The 26,500-nt window shown below is 39.6% G+C and overlaps 1 protein-coding gene across 3 annotated transcripts; it reads right to left on the bottom strand.

Annotated features, from left to right (window-relative positions):
• Nucleotides 1-26,500, bottom strand: LOC117412301 (rho guanine nucleotide exchange factor 6-like). 3 transcript variants are annotated; one of them, XM_059001184.1, is made up of 22 exons: nt 26,126-26,500; nt 23,574-23,657; nt 22,006-22,090; nt 18,900-19,021; nt 18,281-18,485; nt 17,769-17,839; nt 16,886-16,980; nt 16,460-16,555; nt 15,875-15,997; nt 12,624-12,762; nt 10,760-10,819; nt 9,422-9,568; nt 8,309-8,395; nt 7,547-7,628; nt 7,296-7,411; nt 6,741-6,920; nt 5,840-5,860; nt 4,450-4,546; nt 3,888-3,977; nt 3,074-3,173; nt 2,572-2,626; nt 1-2,331 (listed from the first exon to the last, which is right to left on the bottom strand). In XM_059001184.1, the coding sequence occupies exons 1-22, from the start codon at nt 26,288-26,290 to the stop codon at nt 2,209-2,211; spliced, it is 2,343 nt and encodes a 780-aa protein (XP_058857167.1). In that variant the 5' UTR covers nt 26,291-26,500; the 3' UTR covers nt 1-2,208. The 3 variants fall into 3 exon arrangements, with proteins under 3 accessions (XP_058857167.1, XP_058857169.1, XP_058857168.1); XM_059001186.1 differs by lacking the exon at nt 26,126-26,500 and adding an exon at nt 23,918-23,967; XM_059001185.1 differs by lacking the exon at nt 5,840-5,860 and having other exon boundaries at nt 26,126-26,494.

Genomic DNA, 26,500 nt, shown 5'->3' with positions numbered 1-26,500 from the left:
TTTCTTTATAGTTTTTTTTTTATTAAAAGAAATGCCTTACTCAATCATAACAATTAAGAGCGGTCAGAAAATAATATTTATAATAATATTGCATAGCATACATCTGCAAACAGTAAACTTGTAAATAATAAAAAAAGCTGCAGATTAGAGTGAATTCCCACTAAACCCATCCAGCACTGGAGGGTTATAAACCCAAACACACACATTCATTTACATCCTGATTTAAACAGATATAAGACTGCATGGCTACAACGGAGCAGTCTGTAAAGATGTTCCATTTTATTTATTTACTGCAGAACCGTACGCGTCCTCCAGCAATGCAAGGGTCACCCTGCTAAAAAACAAAAATAGCCCAGCAGTTCATCAAGTACCCAACGGTCGGACGCTTGTGCGTATCGGGGAATGACATTTCTGTTTGCTTGTTTAGACTGTGGTTTGTTTACAGTGTGGGGACAGATGCAGTGCAGTGGTTTCATGGCTGAAGTGCAGGGTGGAAGGCAGTGGGGTCGAGCCCTGCAGGCTTATGCATGGTGTGCATTCACCAGACACCTGACCGTGTACAGCTCAGAGGAGATGCTGGTCTAAAGAGGAGAATTAGCATCTGTAAGGCAGTCGCCACAGCGAGCAAGAAAACCCATATCGCTACCCCAATACCAGCACAATTCACGAGAGTACCAAGAATATTTTGAAAATGGTATAATATTAATGAAAAATAAATAGGACAAGTTTTATTTATTTCTGGATTATCTTCAAATAAAGAATAGCAGAAAGAGCTTTTTTTTGGTATATAAAAAGAATGTACATATTTGTTTGCCCGTTTCTATAGTTTTTATTCTATACATTTATATTAGATTAATAGATATCCCTGACAGCTTTGTGGATTCAACAAAAGGACTGCAAAACATAAATTATGTTCATCACTACCCACCATATACTGTACAAATACACACACACACACGCAGGATTGAGCGATATAGATACATTTAAAAAATAACACCAAAACACATGGTAAAATGAACCGCATTTAACAAAGCCTTTGCAGTACAGTTTGGAGCAGAAGGTGTTTCGGATCAGTGGGATAGTTTTTTGAACATTAAGCAAGCTGTCATAACATTTTACAACAGTAAACAATAACAAGAGAACAACAGTTATATATATATATATATATTTATATATATATATATATATATATATATATATATATATATAAAGACCACATAATCAGAAGCCAGTTCAAACAGCTGCTTGCAGGATTTTAAAACCGTCAAGTCCGGTGGACTCCCAACAGCCCAATGCAGGACCTCGACTGGATCCTGGAAGGGCTGAAACTTCTACTTTGTACCTCCTATCTAAAAAGCTGTGCATGCATTTGCGTATTTCCCCAGGAGCACTGCTGGCACTTTGCATCATTTGATGCATTGACATTTAGATGGCTTTTACAACACAAGTCTTCAAAGGCACCCAATAGCTCTCCGGCCCCTGGTTTCACAGATTTTTCAGAAAGTGAGAATGACAGAAGGCACTGGTTACACTCTCTATTTTGCTTCAGTAGTGGACCATGCAGACAGCTTCTTCTGAGCACCCAGAAGGGCGAATGGAAGAGTTGCAAGGCAGGAATTCCAATGTAATTTACTGCAAAGTTCAAGTCAGAGACTGAAGCGAATGAGGTATTTCATTCAATATGACGAGAGAGAGAGAGAGAGAGAGAGAGAGAGAGAGAGAGAGAGAGAGAGAGAGAGAGAGAGGAGAGAGAGAGAGAGAGAGAGAGAGAGAGAGAGAGAGAGAGAGAGAGAGAGAGAGAGAGAGAGAGAGAGAGAGAGAGAGAGAGAGAGAGAGAGAGAGAGAGAGAGAGAGAGAGAAACCACATTGCAACCTTGCAAAATATTTTGTTTGTCTGTAATAACACTTGTTTTTTTTTCTCATTTCAAACCGAATCTATACCCCCCCGTCCCCAACTGAAAAAAAAAAAAAAAAAAAAAAAAAGATAAAAACAAAAAACTCAAAATTTCCAATGCAGAGCACAGGGAATGTCAGAAAGTGGCACTTCCATCCAGTTTCACTTCCCAGTAATTCCCCTTTTGAAAACGTTAATCCGCTGAAACTGCCAGCAGCTTTCAAAGAAATCGAGCAGACCCAGACAGACACAAACACACACACACACAGACATACACACCCACACACAGACACACCACCGCGGGGACAGCGGAGTTAATGGCTGGTGTCCTCCCAGGTGCAGTCATTCTTCTGCTTCACCATTTTCCTCACAACTTTCTCCAACTCCTTACGAGACCTCTGCTCTTCCTCCAAGCACTGCTTCATTCTTTTATTTTCCTAAAGAAAAAAAAAAGATTTTAAAAAATGCAACAGAAGTAATTCATTAAAATCGCGAGAGGGAATCTTCACAGCGCTGAGCATTAGGCTCCATATGCCTGCCTTCAAAATACCATGTACAGATCTCTTTCCATTGCTGGGGATCAAAGAACAATAGAAACCTTAAAAGACTACAGTTACAATTTTCTTTTTTCATTTGGGATGCAGGGGTGAAATAAACACTTCTACAGGGTCCGTTACCTTCTTTAGTTCATGTACCTCGTCCTTTAAAGCATAAACAGCATCAACAAGACTCCTGGAGAGGAAGCAGGACAAGAAAAATACAGGTAAGGTGTTATATTGCACTGCTACGATACAGGAAAGAGATTAGGAGTATCCGTTTGCATGGCAGAATTTACTGCCATTTTATTTCTATTCCTAGATGGAATGTATCCAAGCACAGTATTGGAACACACACAAACCTGACATGAACTCAAGTGCAGTATGTCAAGCTCAAGAGAGTCCTGTAAATCAAGCCCCAACAGAAACGGAAACAGAACAAGTTTTACTATAAGTTGTGCTAAAACAGTCACTGTGGACTCATAACAAACTCATGTGGGACCAATTAGGTGTACTGGGAGACCTGGAACGGCACAGGAAGTCAGCGAAACGTTCCGGAGTATTTATGCAGGAGATGCAACTCGTTTTCAGTGGTGCTACTGTCTGCCTGAATATACTGTGGCCGGTCGAATGTTCTCCTTACTTTTCCTCTATGACAGTCTGACCATTGCTCTTGGTTTCCTCAACAATTATTTTTTCCTCTTCAGGCAGTAGCACCTGTGGAACAGGCTCTTTTCGAGAAGCTGTGAATAAAGAAGAGTTGAGTGTGGGTGTGAATTATGTTTTACGACATGTTAAATACACACATATTGTTAACAGTAAATGACAGCATAATCATTCCAGTTGCAAAGACCATTTTTCATGAATCCCCCCTCCCCATGAAGAACACCCAATACCCAAGCAAGCGCAGCAGATCTTGAGTTTGTGCTGTGCTTGAGAGCGTCCTGTTCAGCAAACAAAAACAAGCCAGCGTTTCCTTTTCTTTGTTCCTCATGAAGATCAAAACCAACCCTTATCAAATTAGAGTAATTCATTTTCTTTTTTTTTGTGGTGAAAATGACACTGTGGTAAATACTGATATAATAATTGCAATCAGGACCTCCCATCTAAAAGATTCTGGCACATGCCCCAGTCTACAAGCTGCATCTCATTGTAAGTCTGTTTAAATATCCTGTACAGATACACACAAGAGTACCGAGAAGTTAAAGATCCTGTTTCTGAGAACCAGCACTGACAAAAAACTGCAAATGGACTGCATTCATTAAAAGGGTATGAAGGGGCAAAAGGGTACTGTAACTACAACACAGTTTCATAGTTAATACTGGGAGTGACGTCAAAAGCTACCCAACAGATTTTTTATGATTTTTCACCTTTGGTAAAAGTATAATGCATTACACACACACACACACACATTACATAAAACAGGACACAGTGGAGTCCCAGTGCAGTTCCCTTACTGGAGCTGATGGTGTGATGAAAGCTGGCTCCAGTGCAGTAGGCTTCGATGACCTTCAGAATCTGGGCATCTTCCTCAAGAGCTGCGGTGCCTGTGAAAAAAGAGAGGCTAAGAAACTCAGGCAAAGAGGAAATTAAAAGGCAGACAGACCAAAAGGCAAAGAAACAAAAGTAAGTTTAATGCATGGGGCTGTGATGCATTGTTCATAAGAGCCTTGCAATGTGGGCCCAAGAGAGTAACTAAAAGGGTATTCCATTGCCTCCCCTGGCTGAGCTCTGTTGCTTCTGGGAGAGGCATGTGAAAGACACCCTTGAGAGAGGAGGGGGGGGGGGGGGGGAAGCAGTCTGGCAAGGGCCCTCATGGGTTGAAGATGCCGATCACGGCAGGAAATCGGCTTACACAGACGGCACTGTGCCAGGCCCATCGAGGGAGTTTTTGCATGAACTTTTGAACAGTTTCCTGCAGGTAAAAATATTCCTGATGCTTTAACACTGCATGCATCCATAAATATATATATATATTTTTTAATAGAAAAAAACACACAAAAAAAAAAATCAACTTACTTTTCCTGAGCAGAAATTCATCATCAGATGATGTCTTTCTTTCTGTTTTTCTCTTGGGAAGAAACTTTTTCATTGTTCGGGGGCTTTTACCGGAGTCCTACGACAGAACAGTGGTTTGTGAGAATGAGAGCAACGTGGGTTTTGAAGTGCAGAGAAACTAATTCTACTGCAGAAAGTTCTGCAATACACCGACAAATTACTCTGCCAAAAAAATGACTACAGCACAGGCTAGCAACGGTACTTTCATAAAATGACAACTGTAAAGAGGCTGTTGACTGACCTGATGCATTACAGGCACACCTGTAGGTTAATGTGTTTCCCTGTTGCTGGGTGTATGTACCGAGTGAGGACAATTAAGGGTGGTTGAGTGATTGAAACAATTAACCTGGACTGTTGGGGGGTACTTGAGGACTACACCTGACAAAGAGTTTGAATGTTGAAACGGTGTCATCTTTTACTTGTGATTGTGCAACACAACCAGCATGCCTTGGGTGCTAAGTGAGCTATGGAAATCTGGCTTGGCAGAACACAGGCAATACTCCGAACATTTGATTATATAATGGGATGTCGAGGATTACTGTACATGTGGAATCCAAACTGGTAACCCCCCAAAAATAACCATAACCGAGATAAGCTGTAACTTTAGTGAAATGTGCGGCAATATGCAGCCCTTGGGGAATAAGGTTAAAAGTGCCTTAGCTCCTAAGTCAAGAGAGCTACACTGTTTATCTGGATAAACTCAATTAAAACCTTTCTGAAACTTCAGTACAGTAATTTATAACTAGTGAACATATCGATCCCCATGTTCTGTATTGAAATGACCTTTATAACGCTTATTTAAAAATATATATAAAAAAAAACCCCACAAAAACAAAGAAATGAGTTGCAGTAGGGGAAAACTCCAGCAAGATATGACAGGGCTCCAGACAGTCTCGCTTTTGAAAGTAAAGTATAAATTGAGACTAGAAATCCCCCCGCCTGGTGAGATATCCAGAAATCCCCCCGCCTGGTCAGATCTGAAGTTGCTAGGATACCTGGTCCCTCCAGAGCCTTCATTTTCAATCTTTTTTTTTTTTTTGCACATAGATTTCTAACTCTCCAACTTATTCTGCAGCCTGATTTTATAACTTGGTATCGACGTCAGGATGCAGGAACGAAAGCCAACAGTTCTACCACCGGTCTTTTAAAGAAAGAAGCATCAAAAAAAGACACCCAAGTTAAGAAATCAAGTTGCTAAAATATTTAGGTTTAGTTGCCACCTGGAGCCCTGTGATAAGGCAGCAATACATACATACATAAATAAATAAATAAAACACCAACGCAGCAGCCAGCACAACAAATACACACACCTGGCAGCACGAGACACTCACAAACAGCGATCTAGCCTTACCTTCAGGATATAAGACATCCTCTACAGTAGTGAATATGGAAAGAAAGAGAAGATGTGCATGAGAAAAGGCTGGTGAATAAAACAGTCCGATCATTTCACACACCCCTATCCCGCCCGCCGCAACCCCAAAACAGATCAGTCCCACCCTAGTTGGTGTTAGTGCTGGAAGCAGTATCTCTTCAGAGGCAGTAGTTCCGTGCTAAATCTGGAGGGGAAACCAAACAAATCTTCTCATGCAGTTCCCAAAGAAACTCAAAGCCATGCAACCTCGTTGATAGAAATCAGTGTGTACTTGATTTACAAAACCAGACAGAAATAGATCAGACTGCATGGAAAAAAAGGGAAGAGAGGCATAGGGAGTTAGATATATGTGGTTCAGACTCTAATTGGACTGTCTGAAAGAGTAAAATGTTGACCTTGAGTTTTAATGGAACATGTCAACTCTCAATTCAGAAATGATGTACCAGCAAGGAGCAAAAGATTATAGTCAGTTGAAAAAACAGTGCTTTGAAATTGATAGTTTGCAGATTTTCATCTCTTTGGTATCCATCTATATGGCGAAAGAGGAAGAGGTCATGTAGAACTTTTTTTCTTTTTTTTGGACGGTATTAAAACTTGCAGAAGGAAAAAAAAATGTAGGGGGTGGGGGTAGATCTATGAACAATTACATAGACAGAAGTTGAGTCTCTTATTTGTACTTTTGCTGCAAACTTCTTGTTTGCTGTGGTTTCAAAACCTCGAACGTGCAACAGTGTTTTTGGATAGGATGCCCGATTGTAGAAATAGCAACTCACGTCTCAGACTGACCAGAAGCACTGCTTTTAAAACCGTGTCAAAAGACCATTTAAAAAATAAATAAATAACAAAACACAAACAAAAGCGATCAGGAAGAAGTCCTTACCTCCTTGTATCCCAGCGCGGCGGAGGGCTTGAGCGGGGGTGCCGGTCGCAGGCAGCTCAGGGACCAGGGCTTGGCGATCTTCGGGGGCTCCAGGGGGCCTCGGCTGGAGGCGCTGAACACCTGAGAGAAGGTCTGGTGGGAGGGAGTGCTGACAGCAGAGCTCGACCTCCCTTCCACATTCTGCAAATGGGTTCAGAGCAAGTAATGAATCGCCATGCAATACAGCACAATAAAACACAACATGACATTTGGATTTGTATAGCGCAGCTCAGCAAGGACCAGCTAGGCAACTGCCTGTCCAATACTTTTACAAAACCACAGGAACGGATAATATTAAAAGTTAATGACACAAACTTCTTATACTTACTGATATTTAATGCATGTGAAGCTTACTCGATTACAAAGTGTGTGCTGCCCTGGCACTGACTGCACAGGACTGGCCATGGATGATCACTTAGCTTCACAAACCCCCACCCACCCACCAATAAAGGCGGGCACCACAGAAAGGCTCGAACTCTATAATTATGCAGAGCAGCTCAAATGGGTGTCTGGTACCTTTACTATTGTTCCTCCTGGACTGCCCCCTCTGGTGAGAGTGTGCAAGTGCTCCACCCACTCCTGCAGCTCCTGTTGGTTACAGCAGCACACTGTGATGCGCTCAATCATGTTCCCTGCATGGGGCAAAAATTGATTTAGTGTTTTTTGTGAACAACGTATCTAAAACAGGAATGTGTTCTACCACATGTTCTGAGACTTTGCAAGGAGTGCTCTCAGCTAATGAGGCTTCATAAGGGAGAGGCACTAACCTGTGATTTCAAAGGCATATTGATTTGTCTCGCTGTCGTCAGTCTGTTTGGTCACAGTCATCCCCGTTAATGGCAATTTTCCCTGACAAAGAGATTAGAAGGCTGTCTTGTTTTTACAGTGCAGATTAATGAAGTTAAATTGAACTGCATTATAAATCACCACCAGCCAATGAAAATGTTAAACAAAAAAAATCCTTAGTGCAGCAAACCGTTTTTTATTATTACACCCGCTTTACATAAGGGTATCCTTTAAAAGAAAAAAAACGAGTAAACACTTAAACTATGTATTAATGCTGCGTCCATATAGCTCCTTACAGGTCATTAGTGTAATTTAATTAAGAGGAGAATGGGAAATGTATTTCCTTAGCATTGGCCGTGAACATTTTACTGGGAAACAAAACCGGAACAAAGACAGCCGCAGTATTCTACCTTCCGTAGATGTATAAAAAGAGATTTTGATTTCATTTTCAAAACGTGAACGACAAAGACCTGGACTGAATTCCCCTTTCGCCAGCACTACTGTAAATGCAACGTTTCAACATGGCGGCCCTTGGTTGGTTTATTTATTTATAGACCCTTCTAGCTTCACACGTGAAACCGGATCGCTGCAGGTCCGGTCCGGTCCCACACCATGTAAACGGGGAGGAACAAAAAAAAAGACAAAACAAGAACATTTACTGAACCAGGAGCTGAAGCTAAAGCTATCCCTCTAAAGGACTGCCTCGTTGAGGGTCTGTTCTGTTCTACAAGCTTCCCACCTACCTGGTATATGAACCCACTCATGCGCGGGCTGGCAGAGAGCATCAGAAGAACAGAGGGAAACAGCATGAAGTATCGCTCCTCTTTATCCTGCGTTACAAAGACGAACACAGGCTCAGTTTTGCATTTGTCTACGTGTGACCTTTGTGAAGTTTTATTGCAAATATGAAAACACAACCCTACAACTTATTTATTCATTTATTTAGTTTTTTTTTTTTTTTTAAACAAATGTAAATATCAAATATTTGCCCCTCAAGGATAGGACTTGAATCCGTGCAGTCACCTTTAGTACCATGGTGTTTTTTTTTTTTTTTTTTTTGTTACCTTGACTCACCATATAAAATGTATCTTTCCAATAAGGGAGCTGTAAACTTGTTTTTCTTGGTTAATGTTCTTAGTCTTCACCAGCGTTTCTGGATAATCCTGATAAGACTCGGGTCTTCATTGACAGCACTACATTTCCTTTTAATATGTCAACAATATTGGTGACTGTACGCGCTCTCTCACTATAAACATGTTTTCCTTTTCTTTTTCCAGTGAATTTATTGCAGGTTTAAGACTGTGGAATGAGACAGGGGGGTTGTTTTCCACTATGATAATTTAAATTAATATAACCGTGGGAAGCGATTTTCTTGCTCTATTTAAATGCAAACGTGTGTGAAACTAGGAGATTAAACAATGGATGGTTTGGGGTTTTTTTCCACTGTGGTAATTTTCATAGATATTTAGATAATAGTGGCCTATGCAAATCTGATCTGATGATCTAGTTTTATTTCTCAGTTCCGATACCAAGGAGCCCTGCAAGCTGGTATACCCGGAAGCTTCAACAATATTCATTAAAACAAATCAAATCAATTCTTCACCTCCAGCTGTTCCAAAGCAAATTCCTTTTCAATAAAAAATGAATGGAGCACAAAACAATTCCACTGGGCACATCTAGACAAAACCAGTTTGTTTCCGTTTTTTTTTTATTTACTTATTTATTTATGCATTATTTTTTAATACATGTTGTTTTTCAAGTAAACAGAATATATTTCGGTTCTATATGTGTGCAACAATTTCTTTTTTTGCAGTACCGAGTTAGTGTTTCTATATTGCCTAGCTCCGAGTCCTTACCTCGCTCGACCCGCTCTGCACCATGACCTGCGACATGTACAGGACGGTGCCCAAGGACCTCATGTTCTCCCCTTCCCAGCCTTGGATCGGCTCCGATAGGATCTGGAGCTCCAGGTTTTTTCGTTTGCGGAGATCCTGGCATTGCGTCTGCGGTGCGAGAGAGGAGGAAGAAGGGGATTTTATCAAGCATGTTTTATTTTTTGATTTAATTTGCTTTGCTCTCTCTGTGCACATAAACAATGGCAAGTAGTAACAGAAACAAACAAACATGCAAAGATGGAACATAACTGCAGATTTAAAATGCCATTTAAAATGTATTCATATGTGTGGTATGGAATTATTTATTTTTTTTATGCCAGAAACCAAAAATATATCTAACTCTCTACTACTCTCAACCCACCTTTGGGTAAGGTTAAATTGGTATTGATTTTGTGTTCTGCAAAAAAAAAAAAAGGGAGTCCCCCTTTTTAATCCTCTTAACATTTCAACTGTTGTGACAAAGCAGCCTACTAACATTCTGCCAAAAGACTGCAACCAATCATGCAAATCCAGTGGAATCACCAACCCCAATGTAACCTTTGATAATGAACACCCCCTCATCAGAAAGACACAATGCGGGCCACTACCGGAAAACATCTGACTCACGCCTTCCCTGTGCATGTATACTATCTGATGCATACACGCAAAGCATACAGTTTAGGTCTTCAGAAACAGCTGCATGTAAATTGCAATCTCTTTCTGAGATCAACTCGTTTACTTTTTCCACATGGGATTGCTTTTCAAGGCATGTGCTGTCTGATTACAATTTTTGTTACATATACCCAAAGAGAGGAAGGATTTCCTGCAAACTACGTTTCTATTTAAAAACTGAAACGGTAACAAAACAGGTAACGAAACAACTCTGAAGGTTATTTGAAGGCTCTGAAGTCCAGCCCCTCAAGATGTTTATTACTAGCTTTGTTAAGACACTGCCGTGTTTTCAAATTGCCCACTCAGTAAAACAACTCTGATAGGCAGGGCACAATCAACGGAATACAAGAAGTACAAAACGTGTAGCTTCCTCGAACAGTACAAGGACAGAACCAAACTTATTAAAGCAGCTTCCTTAGCCAAGATGCTATTGTAAGTTACCAAATTTGAATGGAGCCAAATGATCATTTTTGAGTAAAACTACCTTGCAAACCGTATAGAAGACAACAATAGCAGTTCTGATATTGTAATTTGGCCGCTTTTATTTCACTGCATGTGACCCGTGTTATTGGATGCTCCCCACGATGGAGATGGTTTAATGCACACCACACTGTTACCGGTACCTCAAACAACAGGAAATCATCTTACCACAAGATTTTTGAACGCTGCTATTGCTTTCAGGATATCACTGTAGTCAGGATGGGCCTCCTATTGAAAAACAAATGAAATTAAAATGCAAATTAATTAAAAAAATAAATAAATACAACTTGCCGTTTATGCTGCATTACGCACAGGTTTGTTTTCTTGCAAAACACATTCAAGACGTACTCTCTTAGCAATATCTTAAAGGCCTGTATGTACAGAAATACTTTTGCCAAGCTGATAACAGCAGGCCTAGTATTATTATTCAACCTACAAACACATTTTTTTATATTTAATTTGAAAAAGGAAAACCGCCGTCTACCCAAAGTAGCAAAATCAAAAAGAAAGAAGGGTAACGCTTTATATTGCATGGCATAAATTAATATTAAACAGATATGCAATTGCATATTCAATTAATGTTAAATTAATATTAAACAGATATGCAATTGCATATTCAATTAATGTTACATTAATATTTAATAAATAGGCAATTGATATTAAATTCATGTTCAATTATTCCTTGTTACTTTCCATTAACATTTAAGTCAGATTAACTATATTTTTAATTGAAAACATGTAAACAATGGGAAATTACATATTTTCAAGGGTAACAAAACGTAATATAAATGGACTTGATATGCAATTACATTTTCAATCGACATTTGGTTAACATTCAGCAAGAAACCAGTTACTGCCTATTTATTAAATATTAACTTAATATGCAATTGCACATCTATTTAATACTAATTGATGTCACAAAATATAAAGGTAATGTAGGTACACAAAAAATGTGAATAACTGATTAAAAAAAAATAAAAAATCAATTATATCAAGATGCTTCGGACTACAAGTCCTTATTCCCCCTCTCCTGGGGGAAAACTTGATTATGTTGTCTTACTGAAATGTCAACTTCAGAATATACATTTTACCAGCGTGAAACTGGTAGATGACACTACAAATGAATGAAATGATATTTCACCTAAAACACAAATGCAAACTGAAATTTCAATGCAAAGGAAGAAAGACAAAGAAGAAAATAATACTACATCCTCCCCGACTGTTTGCCTGTACAGCTAACCCCCAATATTGTGGCAAGAAACCTTACTTCATCTTTGCACAGCCGAGCAGTGACAACAGGCTTCAGCTTCCTTTTTGAACAGAAAAGAACTGATCCGAGAAGCTGATAATGGGGCTATTTTCACACTTCAATCATTACATGGAAGGAGCAGGTATTATACAAGTGTTGCATTGTGTTTAAATTTTTTGGAATTAGTCTTGGGGTGGTCTAGGTGTCACAGTGTTTGGTCTAAAGTGAGTGAAGTAAGAATCTGGCTTTAACCACAAATCCTAAATAGACAACACATATGTACTAAACAGGTTTTCAGACAGGCTGCAGCGTGAACAACAAGGCGCTGTTACATAACGTTGAAGCCTCCTGTGTTATTACTTATGCAACATATTGGGACAAACTGTAGCTGATATTTTTACTGAACATAGGACCAGCCTGAGATTTTTAATTGTTTATCCTAATTATGTACCCTTATACAACAATGGTGCAGACATATTTCTCACTGGCTAGAAACTGTTACCAGAATTGGCACTTTTATTTGGTTACTAACAGCTGAAGCCGTGATGCTACCAAGAGGTTTTCACAGGCTGATCAGACATCCAGAAAAAAAGAAAATCTGTAGTTCTGGACAGAAATATATTTTGAATTGAACTTGGCATGAGGACATCATGCATTTGCATCTTCCAGGTCCCTATATAAAGACTAGAACAGATTTTTTAATTTATTTTTTAATCTGCCCCCATATGAGGTGGCAATATACGAAACAGTTAATGCTAACAACACAGCCAGAGCACGGCTTACCTCAACGTGTCTCTCCAGCTCCTGCAGCAGGGTGGGGTACCTGTCCAGCCTCATGAAAGGCTTGCTCAGACTGGTGGTCAGGGTGAGAATCCCAGGGCTGCTGGCACCCTGGCTCTCCATAAACTTATCCAACTCATCACTGGAAAGACAAAGCAAGAACAGTCCTTCAAAATACTGCCTTGAATACTGTGCTTCAATAAGGTACGGTACTAGGATAAGTACCACGAAGTTACAGTGCTGCAAGGAGAAAACCACAGGTGGAAAAGAAAGGCAACGGGATTCTGCGATTCTCATAAATCTGTCCACTTTTTCTTTTTTAATTCCTCCTCCTTTTCGTGTTTATTCTACGCCAAAAGGACATGGCAGTATTTAAATTTGATTTTAAACCTAATTTCACCAACTTTAAATCATCAACACGAGGAGGCTGCCTGTACATAGAAACCCACAAAACGGTGAAAAAACCCAGAGTTTGAAAACAAGATAACCTACTTAAAGGGTGCTTTTCCAGGTGTGGTGAGGACTCACAATGTCTAGTTTCCCATGCCTTAACATAATAACATTCCTCTTTAACCTGCAATCTAGCATCTGAAAGCATTTTTTATTGCATTTATTTTATGTTGATGCATGACAAACTATTTGGTGGATTTTATGTTCCGTTTCACTAAATTGAAAAACATTTCAATTCCACAAGATCATTTTATTTTTTGCACGCCCCCCCCATGATCAACACTGACTAAGATAATAACGGAATTCATGTGTGCAACCAGTATCTCAAAGGTCTTGATCTCCCTTAAACCAAGAAATAAATTTTACATGACCCCAATATAGCGTCCGTCTTAGGTCAAAGTGAAAGGGGCCGTTAGATTTTGCCCAAGGCGTTTCTAGAACGCTGAACATACGAAGTTGCCAGCTTAAATGGTTTGTGAGATATTACCAGGGGTAGGTGCTGTTGCGGGTTTGCAAACTCATACAAGCTCTCCTCATGGAGATACTAAATTACAGGTTAATTTACCCAATACAAAACAAGGTCTACACATAAACAGTTTTAAATACATTTCAAATAAATACGTCTGAAGTAAATTCTGTGGAAACACCGTCGTTGTTTTTCCTGACCGTGTCAAATTCTTCTAAATATAACGGAAAGGTTAACATTTCCGTCTACCTCACCGAAACCTGACAGCAACCAAATGTGTTGCATCCCGAGAAAACCTGCTAGCCACAGATTACAAGCCCTTACACAACTCCCTTCGCTTTCCCCAACGCACAGACAACCATTACGCACACAAGTTACCATAAGCTTGTGATTCTTAAACATCACAACTTTTGCACTGCCCCCGGTGGCATTAGTCTCAAAACATAGTAAATGCTATTTTCCAATTTCTAAACTGAAAACTTATCACGTAACTTTCAAATGACCTAGCAGTTTTATCACTTAAAATGCAGACGATCTGCATAAAAACCTACACATTTTGCTGTAAACACTGTTGCTAGCTATGCAACACTTTATCTAGTGGTAACTGAAGAGTCACGTACTACAAATCACACACACCGCGAATTGAAACCAAAATCTTTAACTTGCATACAAGTATACGTTTACAGCATCATTTTTATTAAAATGTATTCTAAAGCAATTATCCATTTATTCTATTTTTTATTTTTATAAGGGATATTTCAAATATATATATCAAACAAATAAATACATTTGAAATACATTTCTGCGTGAGTTTTCATCATTAGAAGCTGCGGTGTCCCTCGTTCGTGTTCTGTTTTATACTAAAATAAGATTCCTGAGAGAACCTTTCCACAGTTTTCCCGTCTATGGTTACACATTTAGTTTCCATACTATAAAGGGCTTTTTAAGTTGCAGAGCCCTTAACTGACATGCTACTGCACCTAGGGGAAGAAAAAAAAGAAAAAAGGGGACCTCCATATTTATTTATTTTTTTTACATAATTGCGTTTTTTGTTAAGCCAATACCATTTTCTAGGAAGTACCTACAGATCTGTAACATGGGGTTAAAAAAGGATTCAACCTTCTTAAAGATTAGGTACTTTTTGCTCTTCAAAAGAACGTACATATTACCTGTTCAGTTCAACCACTGCAATACTATTGCATGAGATAAAGAGGCACTGTTCCTGTCTTTGATCTCTCAACAGCACTCTCAATAAAAGATAAAAGGCCACAACGTTGTAACACAACTTCTATTGATTGACGACTGATAATAAAAAGTGACATTTGAAAAAGCCCAACAGGATGGTATTGGCTTTTTTAAGCCCATGTTACAGATGCAACAATAAGTTATTTTACCGTTACCAGGAAAGTTACTTTCACGCACATGTTGCGATGTCAATGTAGATCAAAGGGATGCTGATATTTGATCTTCTTAACTTCTTTAGAATGGTGGGAGTTTTCACATACGTACAAGCGAGTGTGATGCACAGATACACTGATGCGCCCCTAATAATTGTTTTAACCCTGTCCATAGCATGGACTACCTCGAGTTCTGAATCCAATCGAGCATTGCAGGATCGAGTTCAATAGGCTGGGGAAGAAAAATACTTCAAGTACAGAGCAGTCGATAGTCCTCTGTTGTGAAAAACGGCAAAGAAAGATCCCCCAGACTTGTGCAAAAGCTTGTACAATGTGATGTATACAAAAATCTAGAGGATGTGCAACTGAATGCTAATGAATAATACTGAAAGGGTATCAGTACTTACCAACACCTAAACGTATTACTGTATCGTTCACTACATTTTCTCATCGAATGTTAAATTAATATTGAATTAACTTGTCACTAATACATTCAGACAGGCTTTTACTAAATGTATTCATTTACAGCTAAATGACAGTTACATTTATAATTTAAAAATGACAGGGTGTCAATACTTGACTCAACCTGCAGGCACCGGACTATTTAAAGAAAAGAACGTTTGAATGTACAGAGTGCCACCCAGTGGGGGTTTAGAAAAGGAAGTGACATGCAGTCTGGAGGAAGCGTGCTTATCACAATAGACTTTTAGAAAAAATGAAATCGAGTAAATCACTCTTAAAACACAGTGATTATATTATATATTTTATGTTTTTGTCCATAAACATAGATTCTGATTGACTGCACTGATTGTGAACACACACACTATTAAAGTATGACCACATTGTAAAGTATTATATTCATAATATTTTAAGGTTTAAAAGTCTCCCGGCTCGTGTCACGGACCCCAGCTACCATACCTAACGTAGTTGCCCTGGCTTACCTGTGATCAGTGAGCACACAGACTGCAGAGGGGTGGTTCGAGCAGTATGCCAGGTACAGGCTCTTTATCTGAGGCATCAGGTTCAGCAAACAGCCACCTAACCTCTGCTGAGCTTCCGGGAGCCTGAAACACAGGTTAGAAGTTTCCTCGAAGCCTAGAAAGCTGCCTGCATCAATCAAGTTTGTGCATTCAGTGTGAAAACGCTCGACATATATTGAAGAAATATTTTGTGCAATGATTGTCAATTCTTTTTTTAAAAAAAGAAAGAAATGTAAACTATTCATTCCAAATATATGAGCCTGTTTTACAAAACTTTCGCTCCAAAGGCTGCAACCTTGTACTCTAAAATATAAAAAAAGACAAATAGAAATTCTGTGCTGCTATTTTTTTTTTTCACACATGGACATTTATAGCTTTAGAAAATTAAACCACTACATACACTACATTTATGTGCTTCACCCAAATACACCGGTTGAAGGTCCTTTTACAAATTACTCCCCACCCCCTCAGATATCAACAATACACTCCAAACAAACAAACAAACAAATGAGTTGTGAAAATAATTATTTGCTTCACAGCACCTACTTTGTACATTCTTCCAATGTTTGACAAATACTCTGCTGAAAAGTGAAAATGTCTTCCAAGTTCCCCATTAAACAAATGCCATCTGCTGTAGCCAACCTTCAAAAGAAAATGTAAACATTGAGCTTGATAAGTCAATCAGCAAACAGTTCAGGATCAAAACGAAGATCGCGGATTACATAATAACTGAGGGCTGGAATCAGGGCTGGGGTCAACTCCCTTTTAATCAATTCCAATTACTTTCTAAAATCAATTCCAATTCCAAATCCTTCAAGCTTGGAATTGATTTTAAAAAGGAATTGGAACTGGAATAGGAGTTGAGAAAAGGGAGCTGACCCCCAGCCCTGGCTGTGATAAAAACGCCAGTGTGGCAGGTTTCATAGAACTCAACAACCTCATGCGCCTCACACAACACCCACTCTGACTCACTTCTCACTGGACTGCAGGGGCCTCAGGTAGCTGGTGAGCAGAGTCTGAAGCTCTTTTGAATACTCGCGTTCATTTTCAAGGATATCCTGCACTACCTGAAAGAAAATAAAAAAAAGACCTTAATTATTTTCTGCAGCTCTTATACAGACCACAGAAGATATCAATGCTTGGGTCGAACACTACTCAAAGACTTAAGAGACAAACAGTAATTATATATATTTTAAAAAGGATCACACAGTTTTGGACTAGTTTGGAGAAATCACAGCATGTTCTACCAGGATGGCAAGTCCCATTATCTCCCAGTTCTGCACTACAACCATCTCAAGGCCTATAACGTCATTAGAACCCATGTGCCATGGCTTGGGGGCAGCTGCAATCCTGGGAAAAAGGCTGGCCTACAATACCACCACAATGTGGGCATTAAGAGCAGAGTGTGTGAATACAGATTTCTTTAGATCTTAAATCCTAGCCTGTGCACAATCGTGACCCAGAATTCCTGCCAACACCCGTATTGTTTGGGACGACAGCAATGCTGTGCCCATTAACCCTTTACACACTGCAATACAGGCGCTGCCAGGCCTTCCAGTAAAACAGCAAACAATCAATTATAATGCATTTCATACAATAATGACTTACAACTCAATTGATTTATAGTACATGCAAACAGACTCATATTCTTCTTGTTCTTTGAAGATTATGTTGCTAACGTGAGATAGTGCTTTGTTCTGCTCTGGAATGAGGAACTCAGAGGGGACGGACAGTGTCAGGTGCATACTGGTACATACCACTTTACTGGGGGCCCACCTCCTTCTCACATTAATAAGCATGAGATTAATCACAACTCAAATGTAATTTGTTTTGTGCAAGGTTCAAAGAGCCATACCACATTGTAATAATTCTTTGTAAGCTGAGGTGTGTCGAATCCCTTCAGAGCCTTGGGAGATACAGGTTTATCTGCAGAAAATTACAGAGAAATAAAAAGATGATTATTACAGCAGTAAAGATGATGGCACAGAAATTGGTGAAATGTACTTTACTGTAAAATAGTCCACAACTAAACGTAAGAGCATTTAAATGGGTGCCAGATCACAAACAACACTGATAATGTGGCATGACAAAGATGAATAGTATATTAGACAAATAATACATAGCAGACCATTATATTCATGTGAGGCCGACACCTAAAATGTATTTATAATATATAGTTACCCTTATGTTATCCTTATTTAAAAAAAAAAAAATTGTGGGTCAGCTCACAGGGGGTCTTAAGGGCCAGCTGTGACTGTGGTGATGCAGGACCACCAAGAGCCTGGCCAAGACCACACATAGATTAATGTGGAAGTATCCTGGAGTACACAACTTCAGTCAAAGAGACCCGGTACTGGGGAAGATTACCTGAAGATTTGATCTCTCTGACGTAGTTACTGGGGAACCAGCCCGTTTTCCCGTTCAGGTTGCCCTCCCACCAGCCGCCATCCTCCATGCGCGTCACGCAGATCACATCGCCCTTGGAGAAGGAAAGCTCGTCCTCGTTATTCTGCTTAAAGTTAAACCGGGCCTTCACCACTGCCTGCTGCTGACCCCCGTTCTCCGTCATTTCCTTAAAGAAGAAAACAAAAACAGTGCGACAAATGCAAAAACTGGTAAATATGAGCACTGTGACATCCCATTTCCAGTTGGGGGGTCCTGCTTGGCGTGGGACTAAAGCCCAGAACAAGAGACGCACCCCTAATGACTCACAGGGTCACACACATTGTGGCAGGGACAGCTGAGGACAAGTGGGCATTCAACCTCAGGACCTCGGAGCTTAGTCCCGGGTTTGAACCACCAGCTACTTTCATCTTCGCAACCAGCTTCAGCGTGCGGTACCTACTAGATCCAGCACAAAATATTCTAAAACTCCTCCAACGTATTCTTAGCTTCAAAAGGGCTTAAATCGCAGCTAGCTTCACATCTCACGTCTCTTTGGTCCAGCTGTGATGGGTATCTGGGATAATTCATTTTAGTTATTTACCCCGTTTTTTGATTGTCTGCGCAAAGACTTGGTGGTTCTGGAAGACAATGCACTCTGGGAGCTGGCAGTCTGGCTATGACTTTGCGAGTTGGAGCGTTGACATGATCTTTCTACTATTCGATCTGTTGAAAAAAGAAACATAATAAATTTAAAAAATAAATAAGAAATAAGAAAAAGAGCTGGGAGGCTCAACAAATTGAGAAGGACAATACCAATGTATGTAGAGTTCAATGTTTTGATTAGTGAACAGCAAGCTTTAAAAAAGACACATTGACCCATAACTTCAGTAACAAAAGTGAGGGTAAACTTCTGAGCACTGATGAATACCACTTTTCAAAACTTAATGGTTAAAAGATACATCCATCAAATTACTGCTGTAGGCCCACGTACGAATCTGGTGGGTCTCAGCTCTTCAGACAGGTGTCCACGTCACAAACCAGGCTCTCGGCAGACAGCTGGTGCCTTGAATTAACACATGGTCTTGTTCTTAGTTTTCTATTTCATTCTACAAGTCTTCCCAATGCTGGTATCAGATTTCCAGCTTTGACTTTCAGTTTCTGATTCCTGTACTCTTAACCAGTTTTACAGCAGCAGTTGTGTATTTGAGATCTTTAAAAACAGCAACATAACATTGTGTCTTCTTTACTACCATAAGCAGGTTATTTCGCCAACTAAAACAATGAGAGAGATAAAATTTTTTTTTTTTAAAAAACACACACTACAGGATTCTATCTGCTTTCAGCAACCAAACAAATTACTTACATAATTAAATGTTACTGGTATACAGCCATGGCAGAATTATGATCCTAATTCAATTCTGTATACTTTGTTTTATTCTTTTGTAACACAGCTGTAATAAAACTCCCACACAAATAAGCACTTTATTGTGAGAGCAATAACAGTAGTAAAACATATCTATTGCAGCACTAAACATCGGGGAAAGACCTAAAGAAAACTCTCGATTAGCAAATAGTCTTAAATAACTGGGTGTACGGCAGACAGGGTCTGAGTTCTGCAGGGCAGGGCAGGACTGACCTGCAGCAATTACCTGTGTGAGCAGTCAGTTAGTCTGTCAATTGTACAATGTCTTCAAAACAGAGAAGACCACTGCTCAGAGAACAGATCTTACCTGTAGATATAGTTATAGCTATGCGCCCTGGTTTTTGCACGAATTGGTATTCTACATATTCAGTTAAAACAGTTAGTCAATTTGTTATGTCCTTTGCTTTAAAAAGACACAAACTCTTGGAGTAGACACTGCTATACCATTAGACAGCTTGTACTGGGACATCTGTTGAGTTCTGAACCTGAGTACAGAGAAACATCCTACAGAGCAGCTGTTGTACCTGGGAGGTCTCCAGCTGAAGCACTGACCTTGCCTGACCCTGCTTAGCCTCTGCGATCTGACACAATCAAATAAACAAATACATAACAGAAGTGTTTCCTTTGAGGAAACCCATGTAATTAATTCAGCACAGCTCAACTTCACACGAGACTCCCAACGACCTTTGTGTCACTTCTCATCTGATGGAAAGACACAGTGTCTCATCTGGCATCTAGCCTACTACTCTACTGGATTTGCAAAAAGCGAAAGCAGAAAGAACAGGTGTATTAACGCGAAACTTGATGACAAGTTCAAACAGTTTTGATTTATCCTTATAAAGTTAGAGCACATCACTGATGGTTACATTATTGTAAATAATCTTTTCTTTATTGCAACAGCAGTAAAAGATTTTTTTTTTTAATTAAAAACTTCTATAGCCAGCAATAAAACACATTAACTGTCATATAGGTTTCGATAAAGACGATGTCTGTTCATCTGGATTACCTTGATATTCTACTAAGCAATATGAGCCATCTATTGTGGCACTCTTGAAAAAGGACAGGGAATGAAGCAGATTGTTGGCAAGGCAAACCCAACTGAGAATAGCCAGCACGCTCCCGATCGGGCTGGCACGACACTGCGGCTCACAAACTGTGTTGTTGGGGAAGTGAGATAAAGTCCAGTGTCTCACGACCAGTCCCACAAGTTCAAGCCAGTCTATAAGAAAATGTTATCCAGGCAGGCAGGGCGGCAGCTTGCTTGAAGTAGAGCTATCCATGTGGGTTTCTTCAAGAAGAAACTTTACTATTGTTATCTAGATTTGCTAGGCAGTTCTACAGACGAGAGACCGTACTGGGTACAAATGTACAGCAAGTCTGTGTCAATTAAGTCACATTACAGTTAGCAATGCATGCAGCTTGCTGTGCAGTGAGTAAGGCAAGAATTTGGCTGAGATTCAGAGATCCATCCAGGTTTAATTACCAAGATGTACAGTGGCCCTTTTCAGACAATATTCACAGAGGTGCTACACTGGCTTTTCCACAGCACAAAACAGATTTGGCAGAGTTGTTGCCAAAGCACTTTCTATTATTAGAGCATTGTACAGCACTGAGGAATCACCCTGGATTGCATCAATCAACTACTCGTTGTTAAACCAGGGATGAAATAATAAATGGAAAGTTTACAGAATAAACTGGGCACCCCTTTTAGAAGACCTGCATGTTTTATACTGGTTGTTCATTGCAACATAGAAGTACTCTGTAGATTATATATACTGTGGTGTTTTTGTTAAGGGTTCATACAAGAGGAGTGTAACTCAAGACAGTTCAGTTACACAATGGGGTGCCAATATAGTACAATAAAGCTGTGTCTGCTATAAATAAAATAATAATTTTAATAATGAAGCATACAGAGCTGTCAGCGGAGAAGAGGCTACTACTGAGTCCATAAAGGGCACCTTTGTGTTCTCCGAAAGCCCTGGACGGAGTCCAGCAGCAGTCACTTTGCATAAGAGTCGATCCAGACACTATGCTGCAGTTATTTTAATAGCAATGAGGTTGAATGACTGATGCGCTGCTTTGCTAAAATCATGCTGTACAAAATGTCACTATGAAGAAAACACGCCAATAAAAAAGTCAGTGCTTCATTTATACTGCTCCTGGGAACAGACTGTAAGGCATGTTGACCGTCAGGACTAGAAATGAAAGGCTGGCAGTCAAAAAGGTCCTTTTATCAAAACAGGACAAATGTTACAAAAAAAACCACGCTCTGCTATTATCTTACCCTGTGTGGCAATGTTGACAGCCAGAAGTGTATTGAGCACCTTGCCGAAGTTCTCCCCTGCATACAGGTTTTCTGCTTCAAACCCCTGCCAGAACAGACGAGGAGTCCGTTAGCAAAAGCACCATCCAAAGAGAACATTTTCAAATGACAGATGATTCCTTTAAAAACTTTTTGCCCAATATATACTGTACTAGTCTAGACAAAGATTGCACCACCAGTAACCACACAACTGCAGATTTGTCTACTAGTACTGAAGTGCATTACATTAAAAAAGTGAGGGGTACGGGGAGAAATATGACTCCCATTGTACTTTAAGCAATACCACATTTTCCTGTGAGTGTTAGTGGTGAGTCACTTATAAAACTAAGGTGTGTCGAATTAAACTCACACTGGAGTGGCTCAAACTGCTAAGCAATGGCAATCCCTGCAGTACGTCCAGCAAGTTCAAAATACATACAAGTAAGGGCGTCTCAACTACATCGCTGTCACCAAGGGATACAAATCCTTACAGGGTACAAGAATTACAGCAGTACCTCAGATAAAACAAACAAAAAGACGTGCTGATTCAAACTGTTAGCTGGAAACTTTGCAAACAGGCCTGTGGGGTCTGTCGCTTCCTCTTTATCAGCTTCAGAGTAGAAGTGAAAGCTGAGAAAAGAAATGCATTGTCTGCATTTGGGTGCATTTTTAAAAAAATACCTTATATTTATATATAGCACTTTTTTTTTTTTGTTCAATGATGACGGAACAAGGTGTTGGGAGGATAAGTGTGTCAGCGACCACACCCTCTGACCCATGACTCCTTGCACACTGGCTGTGCTTATTTAATTTCAGTTCCAGTTATTGTAATAGTTTATACTGGGGACCCAGGGACACAGTACCCTGACAATCCTGGAACATGGTTCAGCTGCGGTCAGTAAGCAGCATTCGGAATTGGAAGAGGTTTGTATTTGATTTTTTTGGTCAGATTACACAAACAGGAGTACTCTGTTGTAATGAATAAGTGGGCTTGTCCCACTTCGCTGATTTGTCAGGTTGCTTGGCAGGGAATATCTGTGCATGTGCAGCACCCTCCTGAAACCAGCCAGCAATCCACACCACCCCCTGTTTGGGTACCACTGGTTTAAATCTTAACATATTAAGCCCTACAACAAATAGGGGCTTATGACATACATGTACAGCAGTATGGGAAAGACTGAAGTAATCTTAAAAACAATGCACTCACAAACACGTACACACATTGAATACAAACAGCGCCATTGGCTCTGCGAAGTGTAGGTTACTGGTACTGTAACATGTCCTGCAGTACAGTATGGAAGTCATACATGTGGCTCACGACTACCCAATGCTTTCAAACAGTCATTTTCAGTCCGACAACACATCTGACCCTCGCGTTATTAAGTTACGATGTTAATACAAACTACAGAACTTTTAATAACACTAAAAAAAAATGTCACCGAAAACTGTCCTCGCTGACTCGTTGTGCATGGTTTAAAACACCTTCAAAGTAAACAGTACAAATATGAATGATTAGAAATATAACGGACAACGCCTGAATTTAAACTCACCTCGATTTTTAACGCTGAACAGCCTTTCAGAAACTCTCGTATGTTGGTCAGGCAGTCTGCCTCGCTTTTCGGTTCCTGACAGAACTAAAAAAAAAAAAACAACACCAAACAGAATACAGAAATATATATATTAAAAAAAGTAAGAGCTTCTATTTCCACTCCATCATAACTGATATCTTAAACACACGGACACTGACAAAATATTTCGTATCGCTTCTGCCACAGGCGTGTTTTGTTTTTATTCAGTTAGGAAAGTAGCCTAAAAATCCCCACTACCCCCCCCCCGACTCCCCCCAGTTCACAGAGCTGTCACACCAGGAAGCTGTCGGGAGGATGTGACGTACCGTGCCGGCTGACACGTGTTGCGTGTCCTCAAGCAGCGGAGTGGAAGAGTGGGTCACTTCCCTAAATTACTAACAAAACCGTGTGTCGTTTTACTACAGTCGCAGGAACATTGTACAAGGCTGATTACTTACCTTGTATCCAGACCTAATCTAGGTTGGGTACGGCACAAGATACCAATTGTATTGTTCCTGTAAGCAGTACCGTGTCATGAGCACCATTTGGTCAATGGAGCTGATACTGTATTTTAATGTAAAATACCAGGGAGTTGCAAAGCACTCAGTTTCTATAAGGTAGTAGAAATATCTAATACTGCTTACTTTGACAGTGCGCAGTAATAGGAGTAGCGTGAGTTCTTGCCGGTTTGTTAAAGGGCCGAAACTTGCGAAACAACAACAAAAAAACAAACATCATCCTCTTAACCCAAGAGGGCACGGAAATGATCCCAAACTTTACTTTTGAAAACAATGACAATTGTCAATTGGGTGATTGCATCCTGTGGTTTTGCGAAATCTCCATGAACACAGTATCGACATTTGAATCGGTCGAGACTTAGTGAGAACAGTTGCTTCAATTAGAACAAACGTTAAATTAACTGTAACCCAAAATAATGAAAAAGAAAACCCTGAAAACGGGCAATGTAACTAAGCACCGAATTAGTATTATACTAGCTATTGTAATGTAGTAATATCTTTCTAACCGCAAGCACATTATTGCAAATCTATACCAAGACCACGCATGTGCGTATATCTATCTATCTATTTATCTATCTATCTATCTATCTATCTATCTATCTATCTAAGATACACACACACTGTTTTGGAAAGCTATGCTTTTTAGTGGATATTGCTTGGTATGAATCAACTGGTACACATGCGCATGTGGAATGTGCTCGTATGTGTGTTCGGAAAAGCTGGCATAGTGTCCCTCCCACATGCCAACAGTCCCTATATGGTCGGGACAGTCCCGATTTCCAACAAATGTAATTTGTTAAATAATAATTTATTCTGCAAAGTAGAGTTAGTGAAAACCACACGCTGTGCTCTTCGTGCGGCTGACACATAGGCTGATCACTAACTTATAGGGAAGAACTGTATTTGCCTCTGCTTACAAAAACTCACTGCGTCATCTGTGTTCTTTTTACCGTTTACTTTCAAAACCGCATTCTAAAATAATAATATCATTAGCTATAAACAAAACTACCACTTGAGGGCGCATTGCATAGAAAATGAGCACATACCAATCCATAAACAGTAATAATATCTAAATAAAATAAAATAAAATAAAATAAAAAAATACATTATTTTTTATAATCTAAATACAAAATTGCAATTCGGCTCCTACAATTATTTTAAGGTAGTACTGCTTTTTTACCAATAGCTAATACTGAATGCAGTCAGTAATGAACTGTATTATACTGGTTGACTACATTGTATTTGCATTACTGTATTTCCCAGAAGCTGCCTGCAGCATGTCTTTGTAAGGACATGTAGCTGTCAACAGCTCACATTCTTACGACACTTTCATGCTTCAACTTGACTGCTTCACGCATTGCCATCATGCTACATGCTAAAACTTCTGTAAGGAAGTAACACACCCTTTGTATTGAAAACAACTGATAACATTCCAAGCATCATATCAGGGTATTGTAAAAAAGTTTTGTTTCTGAGTTGTTTTTTTTAAATGTATGTTTAAATGTGACTTTAATATATATATATATTATTATTATTAGTGATTATGCGTCATTTGAAATGCGTTAAACCTGTCTGGTAATTTACAGGAAGTAAAAAAAACACTGAAGATTCAGACATGATGGCTGCATTTTTTTTTTTTTTTTTTTTTAAATCATTTTCTTAAAATTATTTTTTCATGGCTTACAATTTGTAACAATAATTACAAGCAGTAATAGCAGTGCCTGAGTGCCCCTTGCATGTGCTTTCATTTTCAGAGTTCTGAACGACTTCTGAATCGCACTTGTTTGCTTTACTGTGAAACCAGCGCGTGCTTCCTTACTTCATTTATTTACTCCAGCGCCTTTGTTTTAAACATTAAGCCCATTATAACTTTGAAACCCTGCAGCCGGAACACATGCTTGAATTACAGTGAAAATAATGTATTTAATAATACAATATTTCCGCGCACTAATTTAATCATTCTACCCAGAGTTATAAAAAGAATGACGCTTCCATATTTGGCAGGTTTCAGTTTACCTTTTGTACAGACTCCGGCACAAGCCGCTCCATGAGTTTGCAGAGCACCACGCCATCTTTCAAGCACGATTTTAAGAAATCCTCTGGGTCCGCAATGATTTTTTTGGGTGAATTCAAAACCCCCAAGGATATGAGCCAGGTGACCGTCTGCTCCTCCGGGTTCATTGCTGCTGCAGGCCGGGCTGGTGACACCCCGCTAAGCAAGATCAGTTAATTAAAATATCTAACCCACATCCGCGATGATATCGGCACTTCTGCTTTTTTTCTGTACAACCACGTTTAACAAGTTTAGCAGAATGCAGCGGCTCCTGCGCCCCTCATAACCAGCGTTTGTGATATTTCTTCGTTCAGTATATTATTATTGGTATCAACACT

This window comes from Acipenser ruthenus, chromosome 26, assembly GCF_902713425.1.
Source record: "Acipenser ruthenus chromosome 26, fAciRut3.2 maternal haplotype, whole genome shotgun sequence".
Classification (NCBI taxonomy): Eukaryota; Metazoa; Chordata; class Actinopteri; order Acipenseriformes; family Acipenseridae; genus Acipenser; species Acipenser ruthenus.
Note: the sequence above shows the minus strand (reverse complement) of the source record. Positions and strands in the feature narration are given on the sequence as shown.